The following is a 26,293-nucleotide window of genomic DNA, read 5'->3' on the forward strand; positions in this document are numbered from 1 at the left end:
AGCGGCCCAAAATTTCACTGTCGTAAATGATGGTGCAGAGTCCCCATACACAGAATCCAACTCATCTTTGATTTGCGTAGGCGTATTGCCTTTCAAAAACAAATATTTAATGACAGCTCGATACTCGATTTTGTCCATTTTCACAAAAACACTCACATCAACTTACTCAAACGACTGTTACATAACAACTGCGAGTCCAAAATGGCTGAAACTTCGGTGAGTAACTGTCAACAGATGAACAACGAAATTCACTAGCTTTTATTTACAAGTGCTGCTATCTTCACGTTGAGGTCGGAAACTTTTCAGACCACCCTCGTAAACCCGGGATTTCCACGAAATTTTACGCCCGCGCTGCGCTGCTCAAGCAATTCTCCGGGTCGCCATGTAAAGTTCTCTACTCGCCGACGATCGATCGAGACTTCTTTGGCTATGCTTACCATGTACCATGCACTGTCAAAGTTCTTCATGGAAATGTCTGTTGTATGTGAAGTGCCGGAAGCGATACGCAGAACATCGCGGTTTCTTTAATGGACGAGCCCTTTTGCTCGTAAATCTTCTCTTCCACTTCCACCGAAGCTATGGATCGTTTTTGTGGGTATAATGTGCGGGAAAAGAGAAAAAGGGGGAAAGGGGGAAACAGAGAAAAAGAGATATGACGAGAGTGATGTGAAGTAATTCATCTTTTATCTTTTAAATTTGCATGATGCGCAGAACTACGAAACGACGATAATATGCTAATATGATACGACAATATCTCGCGATATAATAGATTGAAATGTGAAATTGAATGACGCCGCTAAAAATATTCCCACGATATTGCGGTCGACTGCAATTTCGTCGTGATATGCGTAAATTTCAAATTTCACGACTCGATCATGGGCTCCGGTTCCGGATTTCTATTGTCTGATTCGGGGTTAAGCATTCGCGTACGATAAAGGACAACTCTTTACCGTATTACAGAGGAACGATATTGCGAACTGTGTGTATGTATGCGCCTTTGGGGATCTTTTGCCTTACCTCGTTTTGTCAGTACATCAACATCTCCTTAAACTTACTCTCTAAATTCCATCGTGGTTCTTGAACATGATCATTATATCGCAAATTAACGATCAAATATACGATTCAAATATATGACAATTGATTTACATCTCATTAAACTGTAACGACATGATAAACTAGTCGTTAATGCAAATGTTTTAACGAAAGAGAGAGAGAGAGAGAGAGGGAGGAGGGAGGGGGAAGAGGGGGAGAGAGAGAGACGTCGCGAATCTTAGATATTGCATCTTAAGCGATGAAGCATTCGCGTGCAATTATCGAGCCTTCTGACCGTCATCTGTCCTTTACAAGGACACGTGTCTCACTCGCGCCATGAGACACGTGTAATAAGGGCTGTTCTTGAAATTCATCTCAGCACGCTGCTAATCAACATCGATAAATTTCGCAATTCTATCAGGCGAACGCCCGATCGGAGGAAAGTTTAATTGATTAATTTTCATAATCGGGGAAAAATAACGGCGAGACACGATGGTGTGAGCGCGAAGTATCCCAGTATGAATAATAGATTAAAGGGAACGTAAAACGAGCTTGTAAACGTGCTGTAGATGCCTGGAGACATAGGATATTACGAGTACGATATTACGAGTACGAGTACGTTTACGATACGACTCATTCATAACGAGTTCGCGTCCTCTTTTCTTCCATCTGCATATTGTGTGTACGTGCCTGCACGGTAAATCCACACAGCAACCAACTGGCACACACGTGCGGCTACACGAGCATTCCGTTAACCTACAACCTGCTCACTTTCCGTCGTTGCACACGTCCCTGCATCTTGGAATTTTTTAACGGGGTCAATTGCAAAGTAACTTAGCACGCGTGCAAACAAGAAAAGCGGGTACGCGTGAGTGTTAAAAATATAGACTGTGTGACAATAATAACGAGAAAGAATACATCGTCGCTTGAAACGTTCCATCCGCTGTCTATGTCGTATTTAGATCTCTACTACAATTTTTTATCGTAACGTCTTTTTACTTTTAACATCTGCATTCCGAGTAAGTTGCTCCGAAGAATAAAGCAGCGAAAGCGAAATACGAAAGCGAAATACGCTCGAGCATAGCAACGTGCTGTACACTGGTTTTAGCAAGAGTAACGAAAGCAGCAGCTGTAAAGTGAAAAAAATATGCTAAATAATACAAAGTGATGTGTATAATCGGTCAAAGCGAAAATCGAAATGTTACGTTTTGTTTTGTAATTCTATTACAGCGTTGTTGTTCTTCCCCCGCAAGTAGAGCGTTTTAGACGAGTAAATTGGGAGCAGCGACGGACAAAGTTGGGTAGATAGAAATGCGCTTTTACGTTAACTATACCACCTTAAAACTACACTTCGGATTATTCACGGACGGTCTATTTGTACGGCACTGTATATAAAACACCCTTCCTCTTTACTCGAGGTTTATATAATGCATCTACCCACATCTCACTACGGTAGTTGGGTGTAATTGTATTTTAACATACAGCACCGCGCGTACCTTCTCTCTATATAAGCGCGCACTTGCTTTTGCGATTTCGCTGCGATATTTAAAAGATACGGAAATAAAATAAGCAAAAAACCGAAAGCTACCGAAAGTGGCACAATGCCACGATTTATCTACGCGCTAAATAGGTAGATATATATGTAAATGGTAATGGTTGATAGCCATCTAGATAGATACAATGAAATGCGATGTCATCCAATTGCAGAGAGAGGGAGAAAAAGAAGGAGGGAGAAAGAGAAAGAGAAAGAGAGAGAGAGAGAGAGAGAGAGAAACAGAAGCAAATTTTAATTGTGCAGGGGTTGCAAATTACTTCAATTAGTACTCTCCCGGGAAATATAATATATGGGATATAAAATTCATCCAATGTTACTCGCTTGCGATTATCTCATGACTGACTATTTGCATTATAATAAAAATAATGCTCATGCTGAATGCATGAAAGCGTTATGATTTAACAAATCTCGTATACGATTTAACAAATTCATCGCGCGTGCTCTCATTAAAATATTTGTACGCGTGATCGTTTCTCTATATGTTCCTTGTCACAAAAATACGCATACACACATACATACACACAGCCCAGTACACGGTTCGTATTAGAGGATATCGGATCCCCTTGTCAATTCATCGCAGTTATGTTTCAAGCTTGTCTGATCAGAGTTAGTTGTCGTATTAGGATCGGGCGAAGCAAACAGATACGTATAGTAGTTTAGCATACACAATAGGAGATTGAATAATCTTGGCTTTTGTCAGGACAAATATGTAAAATTCTGAGATCCATATGTGAAAACTTATCTTTCCATTTTATTATACGCGATAGCGTGTTAATTGAGAGAGAAGAATAAAACAAACTATACAAAATTTTCTATACTAAAAATTAGTTAAACGATTTGTTGATCATTATCGACCGCGCGCGTCGCTATACAATACAAAGTGTGATCAAAAAAAGACTGTGAAGAACTATGAAGATCTGTGAAGATCTGTGAAGAACTGCTCTATGTTTCCTCAGTAATAACATTTTTTAAGAAATTTTCATCCGTATTCGCACGCTGGAGCAGTTCTTCACACAACGCTAAACGGTTCTCCTTTTGATCGCGCGTGAGAATCGCAGAACGGTACAAACAGTTATTGTATTCGTTTCCAGTACAATAACTTCGGAACTACTCGACCGATCATAACGAAATTTCTACAGCGTACTGGATAAGAATACGCTATCTACCTATAAAATCTTAAACTACATCGTAAAGTTTTACGCGCTTGACGACTGAATTCCGGTCTTTTTTTTATCATATCTTGTATATGCGTGTTAAATTCGTTCGCAAACGAAAATAGATAATGTAATGTTTCCTTAAACATGTGACAATGTGTAACGCATTGAATTATAGGATAACGTTTTTCGAGACCTCGGATTCTCGGAATCTCTTGAAATAGTTGACCGAGTTTGCGTAAAACTCACATAAGCTATAGCAATGTCAGATTATCTTTTTTACGCGACTACTGCGTCGTGTTTTATCGTATGTAAAGATTTACACTCGGCACATTCTGTATATTCTATACTTATTCCGTTGTATTGAAAGTGGCAGTTTTAAATTTAAGAAATAAGATATTCGATCGGGCGGATGTAATGCGGAGCATTATATAACTTGTCATGAAAAGAACAAGATCAAATTTCTATCTCTCAAGATGATAGCGATCACTTTGGGCAAAGGGCTTTGTACTGACGCAATGTTGTGAATGGAACAAAATTATATAGTATATATATATATATATATATGTATGTATGTATGTATAAGCTTATACAGGGTGAGGAAAAAGTATGGAAACCCTGAAAAATCTCAAAAAATTTAAGTTTTATAGAAAAATGTTTTAAATAAAAGTTGTAGGATTTAAAAAGGTCTATTCAATAGTCTCATCAGTTTGATCCTAGCTAGCGTCGTTAAGGTGAAGTCAAAGTCACTTTGAATTTTTTAAGTGGAATACCTTATTTTTTATTGCATATTCTTATAGTCCTTCTCAATACCTTTTCAAAGCACTATAATTTTACTCATTTTGGGTAAGCCGTTTCAAAGTTATTGAGTATTTTACAGTAAAAAGTAATAGACACCCGAAGACAAGGTCGGAATATGATCCAGCCAACTAAGGCAAGATCAGAGGATGATCCAGCTAACTAAGGCTGTTTTTGGACGATTTTTAACACCACTAATTTCTTCGAAACGTCTGATAGTTTTGTGAACCGTAGATTTCGAGATACTTGTATTTTTATTCCGAAATGTTGCATTAAAGAGCTGCTTAACATCATTGTATGACCTTAGTCTGTCTCCCCATCCTCTCATCATCAAAAGAGATATTCGTTCACGTTCAGTAAGGTGCAGCATTTTAAAAGCAACTAATAACGAGTAGCCGAAAACAACTGAGAGTAAGTAGCCGTGAAAACAGCTGAGAGTGAGTAGCCGTGAAAACAACTGAGAATGAGTAGCCGTGAAAACAACTGAAAGTGAGTAGCCGTGAAAACAGCTGAGAGTGAGTAGCCGTGAAAACAACTGAGAATGAGTAGCCGTGAAAACAACTGAAAGTGAGTAGCCGTGAAAACAGCTGAGAGTGAGTAGCCGTGAAAACAACTGAGAATGAGTAGCCGTGAAAACAACTGAAAGTGAGTAGCCGTGAAAACAGCTGAGAGTGAGTAGCCGTGAAAACAACTGAGAATGAGTAGCCGTGAAAACAACTGAAAGTGAGTAGCCGTGAAAACAGCTGAGAGTGAGTAGCCGTGAAAACAACTGAGAATGAGTAGCCGTGAAAACAACTGAAAGTGAGTAGCCGTGAAAACAGCTGAGTGAATATGATCCGGCCAACTAAGCTTAGATAATCTAAGAGCTTAGATCATCCTTCGATTTTGCCTTAGTTGGCTGGATCATATTCCGACCTTGTCTTCGGGCGTCTATTACTTCTTATTGTACAATACTCAATAACTTTGAAACGGCTGACCCAAAATGAATAAAATTATAGTAGGTTAGGTAAAGGTATTGAGAAGGACTATAAGAATATGTAATAAAAAATAGGATGTTCCATTTAAAAAATTCAAGGTGACTTTGACTTCACCTTAACGACGCCAGCCAGGGTCAAACTGATGAGACTATTGAATTTTTAAATCCTACAACTTTTATTTGAAACATTTTTCTGTAAAACTTATATTTTTTGAGATTTTTCAGGGTTTCCTTACTTTTCCTCACACTGTATATATAACTGTATACATAAGAAATCTTTTCTTCTTCTCTTTCATATGGAAAATCTGAAATAAAAACTCAAAATTCTCTTATATTTGGTGCAGATGCAATGTATGAATCTCGAAATAATACAGATTAACAAAAGAGCCTTAAAATACTAAAACCAGAAAATTTATTTGTGGAATATAAAGTTTATTTCTGTAGATCTTTATATTCTACAAATAAATTTTAAAATATTTGTATACTATTCGGTATACTTTTATATTGAATTATTCGTGCGTAATTATTCACGAAACGTCTCTATAGCTTGTTTCGTAAGCAAATTCCACGAGAAACAGAGATTTAACAGTAATTCTGAGTATTCGTCAAACACGCGTTAACATTAGTGGAATAATTTACAGTGAGATGTGTAGTATATATGTGTGTGTGTTCTATCATCGTGTTCATCTTGTTCTACACGCTTACGTTATTTGCTTTATCTATAGAATATCTAAGAGATTCGCTTACGTTGCTTAAGCTTCAAATATACGTGCCCAGTCTGAAATTCACTTTAATTCAATCATCTCTTAGTTAAGTACAAAATTATACCGATAACAAAATTATTATTAAAAACAAGTGTAATCTGTATTGTAGTTTTGTAGCCGTCTCGCGAATTCTCGTTAAATGAACATTCACCGTCGACGAAAAATTTCAATAAATATACGTAAAAAGCAGTAGACGTCATAAGGCGTGCGTATATACATTGTACGTGCATGCATTTCGGAGAATTCAAATATTATCGGTGGACGAATTAAAAAAATTTTAATTCCTCCTTCAGACAGATGAAGCAGAAGTAACACGAAATGCCGGAACAATTTAAATCACAAGTTTAATCTATCGATACACAGTTTGACGACTTAAGCTGCAACAGCGAGTGTACACCAAAATCTATTTTTCGCGGATTATTTATCGCGTAATACTTGTAAATACATATATACACATACTTATACATAGTAGTCTTATAATAATCTTGCGATCCACAGTAGCACAGTTTTTGATAAAACCGCCGTTAACATTTGGCATTTAACGAAAATAGAATTAACGAGGGTTTGCCGTTATTACGTGTACATTTGTCAATCAGAAAATTTAATTAATTAAATTAAAAAATAAATATAGAGACGAAGAACAAAATTCGCTCAAGCAAACATTTAGCAGATTAAATGAAATATATATATATATATAATACTTTCGTATAATATAACGAAATATATAGCTATGATTAATTATATAATGGACTCAATGATTGTGATTTGACTAGTGACTATATCAATGCGACCTGTTGTTGCGCTAACGCGTAATTGATTTAATAAACGCAATACTTTTTCGAAGACAGGTGACCGCCGGCTTTATCAATTCAACTGCTTTTTTATCAGTGTAGAGAATCGTAATGAAGACCTCGAAACGAGATCCCAAAATAATGAATCTGCATTTAAACAGGAAACAAAGTACAAGTAGTCCAAAGTACAAGTAGTTCACTAAGTGGGCCAAACGAAAGGGAATTTAGATAGAGAACTGATTAAAGTAATATTTCCCTAACAGAGTCGCCGTTATTTCCTCGATAAACGATGACGGTTCTATCGGCTTCATTCCATTCCGCAAAGTCGAATGACCGCAGGATCAATTATAAATTTCCATTAACTCGATTAATTGAACGATTCCGTCAGTTTTTTCGATTTAGGCGCTTCATTGTTCTCAAATATCCGGTGTGTCGACGTGTCATACAAAACGTTATCATACAAATGATTACTCCATTTGCGATATTAATCAATATTTCAAATAATTTTCAGTTAATCACATCTTTGAGTTAGCGGAAGATCAAACAGTTCACGCTTGATCGGGACAGTTCTAATGTGCGGGCATGATCATAATTCAATGTTTGAAATGCCATTTAACTTGCAAATTATAATAATTAATACCAGATGCTGATTCTCTCTATGACATGTTCGTTTCGGTCGATTTGTTTTCCGCGAAATTTATACGGACACAAGAGCGAATCGGTGCGGCTATTGATGATAATTATATCGAATTCTTCTCGATATTGTGTAAGCAAATTCACGTTCACCCGCTCGCGATATTATAAATTCACGCCAAAGAAATTATCACTTTTCATTTGCAGCGGAAGGGTATTATCTGGTTTCATGAATTGCATAAAATGTGCAATCAGGCAATATCACGAACTGATGAGAAATTGGCACGAGCAATGAGCTATTATCGTGCACAGGTCAAATTATCTTAAGATGAATCGCCATCAGCGACAATAGCGGGTTATCACTTAACAGTAACAGCGCATCGTTGAAAGACTGTACTAAGAGAAAAGAAGTGGCTGAGCACTTTGCTTGAACGAACAAAATTTGTTTAATCGATTTAACGAGTCATATCGTTGCTGCGACGAGAGTTATCGATTGACTCAACGATTGCAATTTGGTAATTATATCAACACAACTTGTTGCATCAATGCGCAACTTGTTTAATAGACACTATATTTCTTTGATACCGCTTTTCTTTCTCTGTATGAAAAGACCGGTATGTAAAGTCATTTCCATTCGAGTTGTTCCATCAGCGAAGCTTCTCGAAAATTCCGCGATTTTAGTTTCAATTTCTACAATTTCTACAAATCAGACAATTCACGCGGCGGGAGATGCGGGCGACCGCCTATAAAATAATTCGCGATTGCACGCCGCGATACGCGCAAAACGCTCCTCCGGAATGATTCCGTGGCATTCGATTACTGTGGGGGAATTTCCGGCAAGGCAACGTTGCTTTGATCGACACGTGCGTTTCGAGATCCGAATAATCATCTAGAGGGATCGAAAATTCGCATTCGCGCAGTCGGCGGCCTATTTATTCGCACGAAATCGGGATCATCGACTTCAAAAGCAAAACGAGTTTGTGCGATTCCCGTTGGTGATTTACAGGCGAAACATCACCTGTAAATCCCGCGATTTACGACAGCTATTTATATTCATAGAAGCACGCATTGCGCATTAGCGAGATGGAACGAGATAGGAAGTTTCTGAACGTGCTGTATCAAGCTAGCGCGATCCGTCTTCTTACCGAGTACGATCCACATGACGATGCTGTTGCCGCTGATCGCGACCAGCACTATCACCGCATATATCAGCGACCAGAAGAGTTTCTGCCACCACGGCAAGTCGAACGGCCGTTCCTGATTTGCGAACACGCAATCGGTGATCCGGTCACGCAGGAAGTCCGGTCGACTGGAGCTGTCCAGCGCCTCCTCGATAACGTTAATGAATTCGCTGTAATTCAGTCTGAGCAGCAGCGTGACGTTGCGTTCCAAGACCCATGCGCTGCAATTGTACAAAAGCGCCAGAGTCACGCTATTCATATTTGTCAGGGTCGTCTTCCACGTGAATCGTACGGAGACAGCGCTCTCGGGCTGCTTTATTATTCTATCGCTGTCCTTCTCTCTCTCTCTCTCTCTCTTTCTCTTTCTCTGTTTCACCTTTCTCTCACGCTCTATCACAAATATCCTCCTAGAATAAGTTGCCTAATCGATTTTATCAGCCGCTGCTGCCAATTTCCTCCTTAGTAACAATGGACTAGTGTGCAGCTGTCATTACAGGTGACTCGAACCCGACCGTTCGTTTCTTATCGGGAAGACGTCAGTACGAATTTACGGCATACGATCGAGGGTCCCTGAGGATCTGAGGATTCGTCCTCTCCATTGATGTAATCCTCCGGTGTAAAATCCGCTCGAATATCCTTAGATTTCTTACACGCGATCGATCGATAGTCTTCTAGCGAATATTTCCTCGCCGTCCACCGATACTGGAGCGTGATAATAAGATTGTCGTCGAGAGATGGAACGAATATGCGATACGCGACGCACGGAGCAATCGTATTTCGTATCACTTTAATCCGGAGATTGCGACTATCTAATTCGCGTAACGACCGGATATACGCTAAAATCCGCTTTACATCGACCGAAAAGGATTTGTGAGGTCCTCGAGCTGATCCTCCGGTTATAAATTCATTCAACAGATACAATTTTCGCACAATCACTCTGTTGTCACGCTTATTTCGCTTATATCTCGAGCTTCGCAATTTTCCTCCGTTCCTGCAATCGCGCGACGTGCAATTTACGCGCTGTCGGCTTCTACACGTTTCAATACTACTTGACACGCTATCGCGCGTGCCGCTTCCGCAGTATCGTAAGAAATATCGTTGAGGTCGTAGACGAGCACAACACTTCAAGCTCCCTTCAAAAGATCCTCAGTGGAACGCGCGTATTCGGCAACGTTTTCCTACCTACGTTAAAATGCGCCTCGCGTCTATCATGCACTCGAGACGCGTGGGCTCGTGAATGGTCGCGATCGGTCGACGGAAGTCGCAAATTGTCGTTGGTACATGATCGACGCTTCAAAGTCACTGTCACTGGCAGCAACCAAGAGCAAAGTTCGTCCTGTCGCGTCTGAAAACTCGATGACACGTATCGGCATGTTTGTCGAGGCCCAGTCGCGCGTCCGGCCGATCAACCCCCGCGGTCATTTACTTGCTCACCGGATCACTCAGTCGATCACTGACATTATTGCCGGTCAGACGGGATCCGGCCTGTGTGTAGATCGGCCGTACCGAAGAACTCCGTCGGCGAAACTGAACGCCTGAAAAGCGCGTTCATTCAAAGATGCGTGCGCACCACCCTCGCGCCCTCGCACCCCGTTCCTTCGTTACCGTTCCCGTCGTGTCCGTCGAGACTTTCCACTTGGTCACTAGTATCAGTTGATGGGGAAATGCGCGAATGCCTGCGCCGAATCGAATATCAGCATCGGATATCGTCGATTTATGTCGACCATTTCTCAGGATAAGAGCTGGAAGAGATTTGCGTCACGTGCGCCAGGATCCGTCTCTGTGGCGGATTTAACAGATGTTTTGCGTTGCGCGTCCGGCAATGCGAGCTGCTAGATATGGAGTCCCGTGAGATTCTCAACGTGAGTTCTAATCTTGGCTACAGCTTACGTTATAAAAATCGCTTATTGAAACGCGATACCATTTCTGGCAGTCGCTTGGTGAGTTCAAATCGCGGAGATAAGGACGCAAAGCCGGGATTACGTTGCGGTGAATTATAAATATTTAATTATTAGCTTAAATAATATTAACATAAATTATAAACATTGTGTGGGAGCTCTTTGATAGGATGCGAGATGAGAGATTGTCGGGGAGAAAACCACTTTTCAACGCGAACGCGTCTCATGCATCTCCCGCACTTTACCAAATATCTCGCAAATAAAGCTATAATAGTAAATAGAACAAAGGTAACATATTATGAGTTATTATCAAATTTATTTTGATTATCTTTACAACACTATGAAAGAAGAAGTAGCTCCGTTTAAAATGACGCGAGCGTTACATCGAAGAAGCCAACATAATCCATATTACGATAATCTCGCCGACATTTCAGAGTTTAAGTAGCTGCGCAAGCAAGCGCGCGAATGTTTCATGGAGATTATACGTAAATAAGGATAACGTTAACCACGATATTTAACCCAGCACCTTTGAGAGCTCACGTTAAATTTCGCGGTTCAAAAAGCAATTCTCTCGCGAGATACACGGCTCGTGCCTCTCGCTCGCTGGGGATCCTCGCCGCCACGGTTGTCTAACATAAACAGGGAGAAGTATCTTTCCACTTGGCGAAAATAACAGCTGTTAACGCTCAGACCGTCGAGGGAGATACTATTTCACACCAAGTGCTTCTCGGCCGAAGCAGCGTAACTTCATCTTGGAGTGTCTCGATCGCAAAATTTTCCACGATATTCCTTCGCGAGGCCCTAATGATCTAGGATCAGTTTTTGTGACATTTTTATGAGAATATTTTTATAAGTCATCTTTCACGTCTATCCGCGCGCTTTTACGACGTCTATTCTGACGACACGATTACTAACAGTGCGACCACACGAAAATTATCACCAGGATGAGTGTTATTGCGGGAGACGAGGAGGAGACGGAGATTCGTGCTTGACGGCAGATGAGGAACATCGTCGCCGCCACCGCCGCCGCCGCCAACACCGACACCACTACTATCTGCTGAGAGGAATTATTAATATCACAACAAGAAGAGAAGGAAGCAAAGAAGCGAGAGAGAAAGAGAGAGATAAAACCTATGACATTTATTTCGAATCTTTACAGCCTCCGACAGCGTCATTTGATGACTTACCACACTGAGAGAAAAAAATAGTTGGAATAACTGTAATCTCACTATATTTTATAGTTCGTTTTGGCCTCAAACATATATTTATGGTTCATCTAAACATGAAGATATAGTAGAATAAACACAGATTTATAGTCACCATCTTATTACTCTATATATATGGTAAAGCACCTTTTGGGAATATAGTTACATGTACCTATATTTGCCAAATATTCCAATTGTATTGACTATATAAAATAGTTAATTTCTCTTACCATTCAATATTTGCTACCTTACTATATTTTTTATTTCAAACAATTATAATTCTTGGTAAAAATTTTATACGGGTCAGTTATACTATGCTTATATTGTAAATATTACAAATAATATGGTAACATTTACTATAAAAATTATATTTCTAACTATAATCTTTTTACTATACCATTATAGTTCCAAATATCATACAGTGAAGAAAAAGAAAATGTCGTTTCCCTTATCCCCTGCGAATGAATATGATAGTGATCGCTACCATATATCCTTAAAAACGGCCCAGTTATGGAATTGCCTACTTGCCACTTATTACACTATAAAAAAATCACGACCTAATCTACGTATTGCGAGTTCACCATTATCGATTTTATCTTCGTTCTCGAGTTCAGCTTCGTTATGTTTACTTGCGCGAGAGAAGAGCTCGCAGCTAATGATGGAATAACTTGTAAGTGATTCAATTAACATACCGTGACGTGATATTCATTTGCGGCTATCGTGATTAATGTTGCATCACGCTCGATCGAGCTTTGCAAAAATTGCAAATGATTTGCCTAATAACAATCATAATAGAAGAATATATTTCTAATGTTCTCGAATTTATCTGATTAATTCTAATTATTAATAATCTTTATTATCAATAAAGTCTTGATTGCGACGCTGCTTATCAGAATATCCGATAACTGATTGGGATCAGTCTGATCAGAATTATAGGATAAATCTCTAGCCATGACCTACGATTTTTATGATGCTTTATTTAATAGATAAATTTAATTATACTATGCTATAACTACATCTTTCTTTTCTGAGATGAAACATTTCATCAGATAAAGACACACGTTTCTCTCGTCTGTTCGTTAAAACTAGAAAGAAATGGGAAAAATGTGTATCTTTTAAGATTTATATTATATTATATATAATAAAGCATACTTAGTGAACACATTGAGAGTGCAATATTAGACGAGTTTATTACGCTTCTATAAAGTTCGGACTTTGTCATTTTAGACGAGAAAGTGCGTCTCTATTGTCGGTTCACTATATTTGTCTTCGGACGTTCCAATACTCACGTAAAAGTGGAAAAGTATCCCTGCCACATGAAACCGAGCTTCACATCACACGAGATACAAAAATCTCTTTGAAACTTTTTTGTAGAAATCTCGAAGAAGAGAAAGAGCGAATTTTCGAGCAATAGAAACAGTAGCGGACTCTACGGATTACGTTACAAATCTGTGAAATTATTGAATATCCGTAATAGGATATTAACTGAACAAAGAGGCGTGGCATTTATCAATTTTTCAGATATTCTGGACAGCACAGAGCGAATGAATTTAATCAGTTTATTCGCGGCACAAAAGGATAATTATTGAGATCGAATGAACGGCGGGAATTATGGAATAAATTTTAATCGTCAAATGGAATACTTCAAGAGTGATTTATTTCTAAGCGAGTACTTCTTGATCGACAATTATTACATTAAGAAATCTAATGTAAAAAGTATTTAAAAAAGTTCGAGTTTCTTTAGTATTTTTGTTCTGATTCTAGAATTTAGGACAAAAATAGGATTCCCAATTGGTATCGTAATGGGATAATCTATTTTAGGGCAAAGTTGGATATTCTGATTAGAATCTAACTAAGAAATTTCTATGCGGGTATTCGCGCTTTACTCATTTAGCGGACCGATACAGCCCGTAATTTATTTATTCGCGTACGATTAATGCAGTTAGAATGAACGTAAACGAATATTTATTCGCGAAATATTATCTGTAACATTTTAACGGGAGGGAAAATTACTCTAGGCTGACACTATCGCTCTCGTCTCATTTTCGGCTCGGTATTACGGGCGAAATTATTGCATTTAATAAACCTGCTACTCGTTAATTAGCATAAACATTCGAAATATTTCGTTATTTATACATTTACGTATTATCTCGTCAATTACGTTAAAATAATCTCGCGCACATTTATTCGTCATATCGCACACCGTCATGTCGCTTTCCCTTGTCCTCCGTAATGAAATCTTATCCGCGCGATAAGTTGTATAATTTTTATAAACACGGTGTCGCGAAAGTTCCATTGTAAGCGAGTCGCAAAGACGCGCGGCAGGGCGCCCATTGTTGGGCCATTGTTAACGATATTTTCGCTTCGTCAATTTTTAGCCGTGATGTAATACTCGGTATCTGAGATTATCGTAACTTTAATAAACAAAGTGTTACTCATTAAGTCGTCGTCAAAGAGAATATCCTTCAGAGTTTTCACTCCGTTCTCCGCTTATATTAGAGCTATTGTCGCAGCAACCAATGACAACGCTTACCAAGGAAAACGCGAAGAAAACGAGGTTAACATTTTTACGACGGAATCGTAAGAGCGACCTTGCTTAACATTGCGTTGTTCGTTTTCTTTCATCGAATACGAACGCGCAGAAGTACCTAAAACACAAATATCCCCCACAGGTCCGCATATGCATGTCCGCAGGTCCGCAAATATATATATATATATATATATATATATATATATATATATATATATATATATATATTATGCATTATTACTCGCCAAACCCTTCACACAGTCCCATATGTTCGTTGGAACGTCGTCTGCCCCTAACAATATCGTCGTTTCACGTACTAAAAAGTGGATGCACATTAATTAAGTGGATGCGATATCCTCGCGTAGATCCTCGCGTTGTTTGGTGTATTACTGAACACGAAACAAAAGAGTTACAGAGGAAGTTTAGTTCCGAGATTAGTCGGTCGAATTTTCTGTCGGGTGAATAAGAAGAATTTGATACGCCATTATCCTATGCAAACCGTCGCGGCGGAACTTATGTATTATTCGGTCGCACAATCGATTATAAAGCTACTGAAGGAAACGACGAACTAGCGACGGGAATAAATTCAGAATGATGGATACGGGTATGATTCAAAAGAAAGGAAGGAGAACGACGATTTGCTAGTAGTCGTCGACGTGAACAATCTCTTATTTCTCGTCGTGAAGCATACTAAATATCTCGGGACGCGGATAATAAATTTTGCTGGGTCTTACGATTCCCGCTATTTCGCCCATGGAAACAGCGCAAGCTTGAACGAAATTGCAGCAAGAGTGTAACTTGATCTAAACTCACTCAAATGAAATACTGGTTCAACTTGATGACATTCTTAGATAAATCAAAATAAGTTTAAATCAAGTTATTACGTTCTGAAATGCAAGACTCGACTATGCTACACCTTCCTATTAGGGGACTGGTGACGTTAATCTCAAAAACTTTATCGCTCATTCGTGATGTTTCTCTTATCATGTTATATTCTATAATTATTCCGAATTAAATATAAAGGATCAGGATTTAAATATAAAGAGAGGGAAAGGAGGACGCCCTTTAATAGATTTCATGTGTATTTAAAATATTAAACGATATAATTTAATTCTTTAATAATTCTTTAACTTAGTTTACTCTCAACTTAGTCTCAATTTTGTTCTTTGATTTAATTATTTTAATGGCGCTGACCTTTTAATTAATGCGCTACACGTCGCTGAAGAAGCTATCTTCTACGGATTTTAAAAGTCTTTCCAATAATAAGTTGCTATTAGTTATCTTTATAAGGTTACTGCTGTCCTATACCATATATTGAATTCGCAAGTTTGCTGTACCTAACGTATAAGACCTTACCTGAATTCAATCCTCATCATGGATCCCCTTTTCCTCATTTTGCGGTTGCCATTCATCTCGTGGCACGTAACATCGTGTCCCGCACCATGTATGTAATTAGACTAGTATTTAATTAAATTATTTTGCCATCGATTCTCTGGTCACGAACTTTCACACACAAATGTCATAATTAGTCACAAACGCGAAGCTACGATGTAATTTGTTGTGTCGACATGAGAGGCATTTAAAGAGCCATCAAAGAGGTATAATTACTGACCAATGCAAATCATTTCATACGTATTACTAATAAATTTATGGAATTTTATTGTATGATTTTATCATACATAAAATATATTAATTCGCGAATATGTTTGTATGTGTATATATAATTCGCTAAGTACGTGATAAATCGATCGGACGAAATGCAGCATGAAAATTGCTTGTTAAATGCTTCGTACTTGCACACCAAAAGATTTCATCAAAGCTTGGTTATGAAGTAACCTGAGTTATCGGTTAGAATTTAATAACAGCGACGATATGAGAAACACGGCAGTTATTTACTAGCCCCGCGAAGAGATTCAGCACCCTCGACGGATGCTTCGGATAAAGGTTGCGGGGTGAACTCGTTCTTTCATCATTACCGACTGAATTGAGCTCTCTATAAGCTCTAAGTTATCTAAAATACGCAGAGAGAAATTGCGTCTCGCGAATCTATTAGATATCACAATAATGCGCATGAATCGCATTTTCTCAAATACTAATGCGCGCTAATAAATTATTCTTTTTCTGACTTTCTTTACAGATTCGATGGATTGTTATTACCCGTTGAGCAGTTTTTATTCTGCGACTAGTTTTCGTGAAAGACGAGTTCTCGTGGGCGAGTTTTGTTAAAGTAGGAGTTTACGAGTGCTCGTCCTTATTTTCTTCTCCTCGTGTTTACTTAGAAAGTAGTATATCGATACTTTTCAATGAATATTTGCTTGGGGATATATCTTATCATATCAGCAACAATTTATCTAGAAAAGTTTCTAGTAATTTTGCAAAAGTTATAGTATATGGAATGTAGGACGAGTAAGAAAACATTGTATAGTTTATGTAAACTCAATGTGACTCAACGTGCACGGATATCAACGCAAACGTTCACTAACTAATCGATATCTGCCTCACTGCGCATACCGACCGTGCCATTTGTAGCAACTGAAATCTGATATACACGTCCGACATATCCTAGGTAGATACCAGTCCTCGGTAGGAATAGGATATACCCTGCGGTATAACGTGAACTTTCGACGGAATATGACATCTCTGTTCTAGCGAGTTATCGCGTTATCGCGACGATGCTCGTTCCAACTACTATGCGGGCCACACCAGTGCCGTTAATCAGCATTCTGTTCGAAATCGCATCGGGTTATCGAAATGCAGGTGGAACTCCGCCTTGCAAGCGGGTTAATGTGGTTCCCGACATTGCAGATGTCACTACTCTTACCGCTTCCTGCCTGTGCTCGAAGCTTTAGATATTGGAATTTTATCGCGCTCACTCACACACCGCCACTATCTACGATGCATCATATTTCAGTTAGACTTTATCCAGCGATCTATCGGTCGAGTGGCTAGAATGAAATTCTAAAACATCACGTTGCGTTAACTTGCGCAACGCGCGGTTATTGCGAGGATATCTAGTGATTTTTCTTTTCTTTCTTTTTAACGCGAATCAATGAGCAGAGGATGGGATAATTTTATCGTGTCACATCGCAGCGTCTGATGTCTCGTTTTATTATAGTCGCATTTTACTTACAGGTTCAGCAATTAAGGATTCTGTCTATATTTAGACGCGCTGAAGCGCGTCGTTACGCTTATGCACGGCTCGCACAGACGCAATGTATCTAAGATCTGATTGCTACTCGATAACATCTATGTCACGACACTTCACTCGGGAGCTTGTCTCAGTCGCATTAACTCGCGAATGAGAATCGCGAATGCGCAAACGTTTGAATTTCACACGCAACAAACGAACTGAATATCTGCACTCGTTATTCTTTCTTAGGAGATTGCAAAGCATTCACCTAGTTGGCAGAAAACATGTACAGTATAGCTTACACATTTTCACGGAAACGTTGGTAATCCTTCACGACGCATTAACACGATGAAATATAAATTCTGCGGATTTGTTGCGAATAAAAACCGTCCGACGATTATCTCATCTTCGAAATTCCGGCGAAATAGATCTTCAAATACGCAAGTGTGGGAATTATTTTATTTCTCGTTGAATGAAACATATACAGTTGAAATAATATTTTTCAGAGCTAAATGTAACATACACTGCATGGTATTGTATGTATACGATATCGTGTGTATATGTATTCCTGTATATGTATGTGTATGTGTGTGTGTTATAGAGTATCAGATTTATTTATAACATTTTCTCTCCTTTTACCCTTAAAAGCTAACTCGAATTTACCAAAGGAATAATTCGTAATTCTTCTATACAACGTTGTCCTTTGTATGGTACAATTTCAAGTGTCGGAAAAAAGAAATAGTAGGATTACAAGAGGTAATACATAAATAGGGGATAGAACGCACGTGGGTAAATTCACAATGAAACGTCGGCTACCAATTCAAGGATCCGTAAAAGTCCAAGATTGTCGGACGAGCAAAGTGTATTGTCCATCATTCAATAGCAACTATGTTCCTTCATCTCGCGCTGTTTCCTCGGTTAGATAGCTGCTTATGAAACAATACTACGTAATTATCAAATTAATTGTCCGCTTACATTACGTATTATGCACACTACACATCGCGCGAGGCATCGGAAGCAAGTACAAATACAAACGTTCCATATACTCGAGCTTTGTTTGACCTCCATCGCTTCTCCGTCAACGTCCCGGCATGTCATTCGGTCTCGGCGAAATAATTTCCGCAGAAATGTGCAAGGAATTGTACTATCTGAGAGACACACTCCCGCATATTGTATTTGCGCAATCGATCGCGACGGCCGATCGCGAATCAAAGGGAGAATTATTACATCTCGTGCGCGATTCATTCGTGAGGCGACGAAGTCGCCGTTGAAACTTTCCACGACATCGTTAATACCAGGATCCATCGGGCATAAAGTGAGTTTTCTTTCTTTTCATTCACCGCGACTCGCCGGCCACGACTTTCACGTCCGTTTTTTCGCCTGACCTACGACGAACAATCTACCTACGGTACAGAAGCTCGACCGCGAGGGGATAAATTGCAACGACACATACTCTTTCTGCGCGAAAGCGATCGCAGATCTAGACAATGCGCGTTTTACGCGGCTCCATATAGGCTTCATGCGGCTATTATTGTTACCTGCTCTCCTTTTAACCGCGCTATCGCCTAGAGCTAATTATACTTATTCGCTAGATATTGCACCGTCTACCGGCTCTTTTCATTCTCCTCTTTTTCAGGCGCTACGGCCTTTACTGTCTACCGATCACGCTACTTATACACGTGTGTGTATGTTTATGTATACATGTATACATCACGGCTACACGACGCAACGCCCGCTTAATAACTTTGTTATTTCCCTACAAAGTATATTATCTCTGTACAATAAGCGCACCGCGCGATTTGAGCCCGCACACACACTCGCTCTCCCATATATTCTTGTTCTTCTCTCCTTTGCATATATCCCGTTCACTTAGAGATATAGATTAAGTATCGTACAGAGAATTTCGCTCTATGTTACCCGCGACGTGTCGTTTCCTTCTCGACCAGTTAGGCTGATCTTTGGACTTAGGTTCTAAGTGAAGTTAATCGTCTTTACACCGACGTTACATTATCGTGCCGATCGCGTCGAGGAATCCGACGTTCGCAGAAACGTTTGCGACTTGGTCGCCTACGAAGCACAATAATCACATTTACGCTGTTCGATCTTACTTTACTAAATCGTAATCGGCGCCAACGTCGTCGCGTTCCGAATGTTCAAGATACAGAAGCCGTATCGCGAAACGATTGCCCCGGGTGCTCGATCGCTACCGACACAAATCCCCTTTATCTTTTTTTCACGTGCGCGTGTGTCCCTTCGCGAGAAATTATTACCGTGTATCGTGCTGCTCACTCGCGTCACCGTTCGCAAAATCAAAAGCGATGAGTAGCGCGCCCCGAAATTCATTAGGAAAGCTAATTTTCGCTCGCGCATCGGCAAGTCACATCGGCGCATACATCTTGCACGAACAAAGGATCTGCGACATAGAACCGAACACTCGCTATTGAGACGTTCAATTAGCACGTCTCAAGGGAGAGACAGAGAGGGAGGGAGAGAGAGAGAGAGAGAGAGAGAGAGAGAGAGAGAGAAAGAGAGAGAGAGAGATCGGATGAACAGGATATTTCGACTAGGTCCGCGATGTCAAAGCGATCTCATGATATTTACAGGCATGACGAAGAGACAGGATAACTCTCACCGTTGGCAGTGAATTTCGGAAGATACCCAAAGCGCCAAAATGTCCGCTGCGGCAAAAATTATCAAATTCGGGCCGCTCGCGCGGCATGAATGCGAAATATATCATCTCGCGCCCAGCCGGCGGGACGTACTTTTCTCATGGAAGAACATGAGGCGCTTTTAGCGGTAAGATGCTGCAGCGTGAATATCAGATGAGATTCGCGAGAGCATACGTACGAAACGATATCAAGGTAGAAAAGTGTCTGTACGGCGCAGCAGAGGGAATGCAATAGAAAATCTTCGCGCGGCTACTCCCGCGCGATCGCTCTCCGCGACTTACGCGACGTAGATAAATGTACAAGTGTGCACATTCTGAAACGGGAAATTAGCTCGCAAACTGTCGAGACGTCCGCGCATTATCTAGCTGATATACTCTCAAAGATACGAATATCGTTCTCTCTCTTTTTTTTATCCATAAGATGACATAAGCAAACAAATGTGACGATTCTTCACTCTGTGAATGACTGAAACGATTTAATTGGAAAGGTCAAGGGTGACACTTAGTTAGAGAATGCTCCTCCTGATCACACGCGAATATTGACGAAGCGCGGAAACGCAAACGCAGCGGATAGAGGAAGGCGCGACTCGCGAGGGTCGAACCGACATGGGCTCAAAGTCGACGCGACATGCTCGATCGCGCACCTCCTCTGTTCGCCTAACTTTCCGTCGTGTGACCAATACTAGACCTGTTCAGGCCGACGAAGTGCCAGAATTTGATTTAGACGGCATTTAATCGAAAGCTACGCCTAACGTGTATTGACGGTACTGCTCGACTTCATATTTGCCTTTCCTCAGAATGTACATTCCAATGGTCGATTCAAGAGCAACTCGATGGGGGAGACGTGTGTCGCTTAATCCACTCGCCCGGTCGACTATCAATTAACCGTGTGATCCAACGCGACGCGAAATGTAGACCTGCGAAATTTTCGGACACAACCGTCCGTTATTTTTCGCACTGATTAGAGACGTTATGATTAGCTCTCGCGCGTTTTTGATAAATCACTTCTATCAATTGTAATTCCGATTTGCCGAAATCGTTTGATCCGATCGCGCTGCAATTTAATGCTAACACGATGCGCGTTATTAAAACATGACGACATACGAGGACATGAAATGTCCGCTACTGTTTGTCAGATTTCATTCTTTCGACGATTCGCAGTAATCGCGAGATACACACGTGTGCGCTTGCAGTAAAATGGTAATAAGAAAATTAGGCATTGTTGGTACTTTGAGAAATAAGCGATATTGAAACGTCGCCGGCCTTGGGACGCCGTAATCATCACAGTCTGCTGCTAATTTGAACTAATTGTTCGCCGACGATACAGTAATTATTGCAATAGATTTTCCTTTTCTTTAATAGCACATTGCGTAAATATACAGAACGCTCGACGATCGCATGCGAGAGAAACTTATGATAACACTAATAACTTATGATAATATATAAATAATATGAAGTAAATATATATAGCGACGTGTGGATTGTCCAGACGGGAGCGTCTGGTCGGCGCGAATTGCTTTAGTTTCTCTTACCGCGAAACGCGACGTCGATCAGACATGTCGACGGGAGCTCGTTTGCTCGTGAGTGCCAAGCGTCGCAAAATTCGAAGAGAAGAGCCCTTTGCTTTAGGCCATCTCAAGGCAGTGTACATTACGATCCACGATCGAGCCGTAGGTGAAACGTCAATTGTCCAATCGCTCTTCCACGAGGCGCGTGCCACCTCGAGCTGATTCGTTGCTCGTAAAAAAAGGGACTCGCGAGTAACGCATTATTACACAGTATTCGGGAGACACACTCAATTATACGCACGTTATATAATGTAAACAGCGTGAGAAACGCTACACGATTACTGCGCGATTACACACCACGAGGAAGAAAGGGAAACACTTCTCTCGGTTCGTAAAGCGGCGGAGTAAGCTTTACACGATATTACAGCTGGGCGTGTGTATGTATATGTATATATATATATATATATATATATATATATATATATATATATATATATATATGTATGTATGTATGTATGTATATATCAAGATATCTTACACTTAGTATCTTCACTTTTCGTCTTTCGTGCGACGAGCAATCGATCGTCGTTCGAGGTTTCCTACAGTAAGGCTTACAGTTAAACGTTGAGCCGCTACTTGGAGCATGACGCGCGCTCCACGTGATCTTAAGGGCTTTCGCACATGCATTACCGTAACCACAGACATAAAGTTTAGCTGAAAGGCCAATCCGGATTCGCTACAGTTTTGTGTGCTCTAGAAGAAGACGGAATTGCCGCGAAATCTGATCTTATGTAAAAGTAACTAAGATTCCTTTGCTTAAAATCCTAGTTGCTCAGTCGGAATCCTACATATAGTCACGACAATCTTCTTCTAGCTAGAAGAATCCCAAAGCAACATCCCGATTGCTCCTTCAGTTTAAGTTTACGCCTTACCTCTACGGTCACGGCAATTCATGTGCAAACCTAAACCCCGCGAGCTCTCCACGTTCTCTCCACGAGCCGTCTACGGACTGTTGTTTCACGAGTCGCGGCCGTTAGGAATTTTAGCGTTTGTCCGGCAACGCGCTCGTCACTCCGTGATACACATGATCGGCTGAAAATTGTCTACTAGTACGTACAGCTGTCGGCCTACACCTAGCTACGCATCCTAAGCACGTTACACGAGGGGTAACAAATTATTCACACGTGTGTACAAGCATGTTATATACATAAGCGCAACTCTTGATCGGCTGGAGCGCGCCACGCTGATTAAGTCACGTTCACTATATTTTATACTATATGTACAAAAGGCGCGCGAGACGCCGGATCTCGCCGGCACGGCTCTTAAAATATGATTCTCATTTGATTATTGTCCGAGTTCACCACAGTTACGAGACGAGTGAGGATAATTCGGTGATTAAGTATTGGAAGGCCATCTTCTCCGCGATAAGGAGAGTCCGCGTCGCCTAAAACGTTTAGCTCTACGAAAATATTATCGAAACAGTAGTGGCCGCGCGTGCTTGAGAGTGGCCGTCGCCCGCTTTGCCTCTCTTCTTACGTCATGTGCAAGTCGCCCTTTAGTATTCTGGTAAAGGTCTTCTTGAACTGCTGATTCGCCAAGGCGTAGCAGAACGGATTCATGGGGCTGTTGGCGTAGCACAGAAAATACGAGAACATGAAGAGGTGCTCATTCGTGCACGGCGGGTTCGCGCAGAAGCCCTCGACCAGCGCGAGTATGTGATAGGGCGTCCAACAGGCGACGAACGCGCCCAGGATGAAGGATATCGTGCGAAAAGCCTTGCGCGCCCTGTTCTCCGTCCGTGACTTTTGCCGGCCTATCGTGAAATCCTTCTTCTGCGTTTTAGCCTTGAGTCGTTTCCCGATGGACTTGACGAAGTCTCGTCTCGAACCGCTCTGCTCCGCGTCTGACGGTGACTCCTTCTTCTTGGACGATTGTCGTTTCACCTCCTGACTGTTCGTGGTGACCGACGCGGTCGGCATTATACTGCTGGACGACGAGTTTTGCGGCGGATTGTTCGCCTTGGCGAACTGATCGGAGACGCGGTCGGTCGTGCTGTTGGACGACTCCATCGTCACTACAACGGTCGCCGCCGCCGCTGCGCTCGTCACTACCGTCGTCACAGGCTGATGTTTCTTGGTGCCCTCCGCGCTCACAGACACCTCGGTGTGCACCTTGCTGACTGTGGGCGATGTCTGCGACGCCACATTCGTCTGATGTGTGATGAAGACACGCGGCGGGTGCGTTTGGCTGGACGCGTTCGACATGACGGGCTGTTGATGATGTTTGTTCTGCGTGACCGTCAACTGACCGGTGCCAGCCTGCTGCGCCGTCGCTCTGATGAGAGCGGTCTGGAGCAAGCTGGTGCTGGTGCCAGCACCTGTTGCCACGGTGTTACCTAAAATCGGTGACGGCGGTGCCGTCGACAACGGGTTTGCCAGACTGCAGGAGAAGGAAGACGGTGGACTCTCGTAAGATGGACTGGGGACGATGATGGAGCTCTCGTCCATGTAGCGCAGGTCGCCGCCGTCCAGGCCGGTGAGGATGTCGTAAGTGCCTTGACCATAAGAACACACGATCAGCGATTTGGGTCGATCGGTCGACGACGACGTGGTAGGACTTTCCGGCACTGGCGGGCTGCTTTGAAACTGCGTGGGTGGCGGGATGATGTTCTGTTGAACACTATTGATCGACGCGTGCTTCGTTTGAACGGCCGGCGTCGCCTCGCTTGCCTCGGCGATCGACTGTTGATTATCCTCGACCTCATTCGATCTCAGAGACTGTTCCGGTGTCAGCGTGCGGCTGCTAGACTTGTCCAGCTCGGCGGGATTGTCGGTGTCCAAGAGACTGAGCTCTTGTATTTTCGGCAGTGTTTGCGCCCGCTGCGTCGCCGTGCCGATATCGCGCGTAGGGCTGGTGGGCAGTAGTTTCCGCGCGGTGGGCACGCTCAGCTCCACCTTGACCGGCATGATGCCGTTGAGACGTCCGTTGGTAGCGAACACCTGCAGGGCGCCGGACTGGGCCATCAGGCCCGCCAGGGACGATCGTTTGCGGATGTTGCTGTGTTGTTGGCTGGTGCCCACGGTGCTCTCCTCGTCGGAGTCGAAGGCGGGGCTGCTGGAACGCTCGGACTTCTCGGTTTCTGCCACCGTGACGGCGTTCGCGACGATGTTCTTGCACGCGGATTCCGACATAGTCGTCGCGGTATCGCCGTCGGCTTTCGCGACGGTCTTCTGCGCGGCACTCGCGTCCGTGCCGCCGGCGCTTTCGTCCACCGTAATCTTCGGCTTGTCCTGACTCAACAAGGTGCTCTGGGTCTTGGACATGCCGATGCCGGCGGCGCGGCCGGCCATACCGGACATGGCGCCGGCGCTCAGTGCTACCATCGACTGCATCTTGCGCTGCTTCGCCTCGCTCTTCTTCTGCATGTCATACGCGGTCTTGTAAATACCACCGTAGAGGATGAACAGAACGATCAGCGTGGTCCAGTAATATCCGATAATCAGCGCGGTGTTGAACACCGGGTCCTTGAGAAACTGCACCGCGCACTGGCCTGGGTTTAAGTCCCGGTAACCGATGAAGTGTTCCCAGCCAAAGATGCTGATGAAGAAGAGCAGCGCCGGTATGATCCAGGTGATGGTCACCATCCAGATCACTCGCTGCTTCGTGCGCCAACTGCGGTACTGCGCGGCTATCTTCACTGAACAGAAGCGGTCGATGGTGATCAGCAGCACGGTGTACTGGGACACCAGGCATACCGTGTAGTCCACCGACAGCCACAGATCGCAGAGCAGTGGGCCCAGGTTCCAATAGCCCATTAGCACGTAGACCGTGTAGAACGGCATCGACACGGTGCCTGCGCAACAATTACGTCATTACTCGTATGGCCGATTCCCATTGACACGCGCACTTGATTATGCGCGCAGGCAGCGGCCGCGATAATCAAATCGCGATGAATGTATCCTTTCACGATTATAGCGCGGTTCGCGAATTTGCATTAGAAATACCACCGAGGCTACGTTCCCGCGGAACATCGTGCCAAATATCAAGGAGCGAAACGCGCGCACGTGCGTCATAGTGCCGTCACGCGAGTGCGGCCAAAGCCAACTGAAACCGGCTTTTAATATTCCGTCCTGGAACTCTAGCCGCGGACAATAAACATGCTCCATAATTAATGACGCTTCGAATGTAACGCGGGTGAAATTTATGCGAAGTCGCAGTCATTTAGAATAATTGTCACGCGAATGATTTCAGTGACTTATGGAAACCATGAAGCTTCTAATAACATTTCTCAAAAACCCAATTATTGACGAGAAATCACGAGATTGAGGAGTAACCCGTGTTTTGCAAAAGCATTTATATCTGTCGATTACAAAGTGAATCCGCTTAATCCGCGAAAATAGCTGTCGCAAAAGCGACTTTCATCCTGTCACGAAGTGCTTTGATACCTATCGAGATATTTGCTGCGGGTCA

General features: G+C 42.1%; 2 protein-coding genes and 1 long non-coding RNA gene across 4 annotated transcripts in view; 1 reads left to right on the plus strand and 2 right to left on the minus strand.

Moving 5' to 3' along the window:
• The window catches only part of LOC116850206 (tachykinin-like peptides receptor 86C), a 62,513-nt gene extending 52,361 nt beyond the window's left edge, over positions 1 to 10,152 (minus strand). Inside the window, exon 1 of the mRNA XM_032828193.1 lies at positions 8,849 to 10,152. Coding sequence (XP_032684084.1) covers positions 8,849 to 9,143 — 295 coding nt within the window. The 5' untranslated portion in view covers positions 9,144 to 10,152. The remainder of the gene's footprint in view (positions 1 to 8,848) is intronic.
• The window catches only part of LOC116850207, a 109,110-nt gene that overhangs the window by 39,527 nt on the left and 43,290 nt on the right, over positions 1 to 26,293 (plus strand). The gene's annotated exons all lie outside the window — the stretch shown is intronic.
• Positions 18,089 to 26,293, minus strand: part of LOC116850205 — a 46,366-nt gene continuing 38,161 nt past the window's right edge. For both annotated transcript variants that reach the window (XM_032828191.1, XM_032828192.1), the window contains exon 5: positions 18,089 to 25,676. In XM_032828191.1, the coding sequence (XP_032684082.1) occupies positions 23,356 to 25,676 (2,321 nt within the window). In that variant the 3' untranslated portion in view covers positions 18,089 to 23,355. The remainder of the gene's footprint in view (positions 25,677 to 26,293) is intronic.

Source organism: Odontomachus brunneus, unplaced genomic scaffold (genome assembly GCF_010583005.1).
Source record: "Odontomachus brunneus isolate Ranch 3 - 2012 unplaced genomic scaffold, Obru_v1 Obru_scaffold_136, whole genome shotgun sequence".
Taxonomy (NCBI): domain Eukaryota; kingdom Metazoa; phylum Arthropoda; class Insecta; order Hymenoptera; family Formicidae; genus Odontomachus; species Odontomachus brunneus.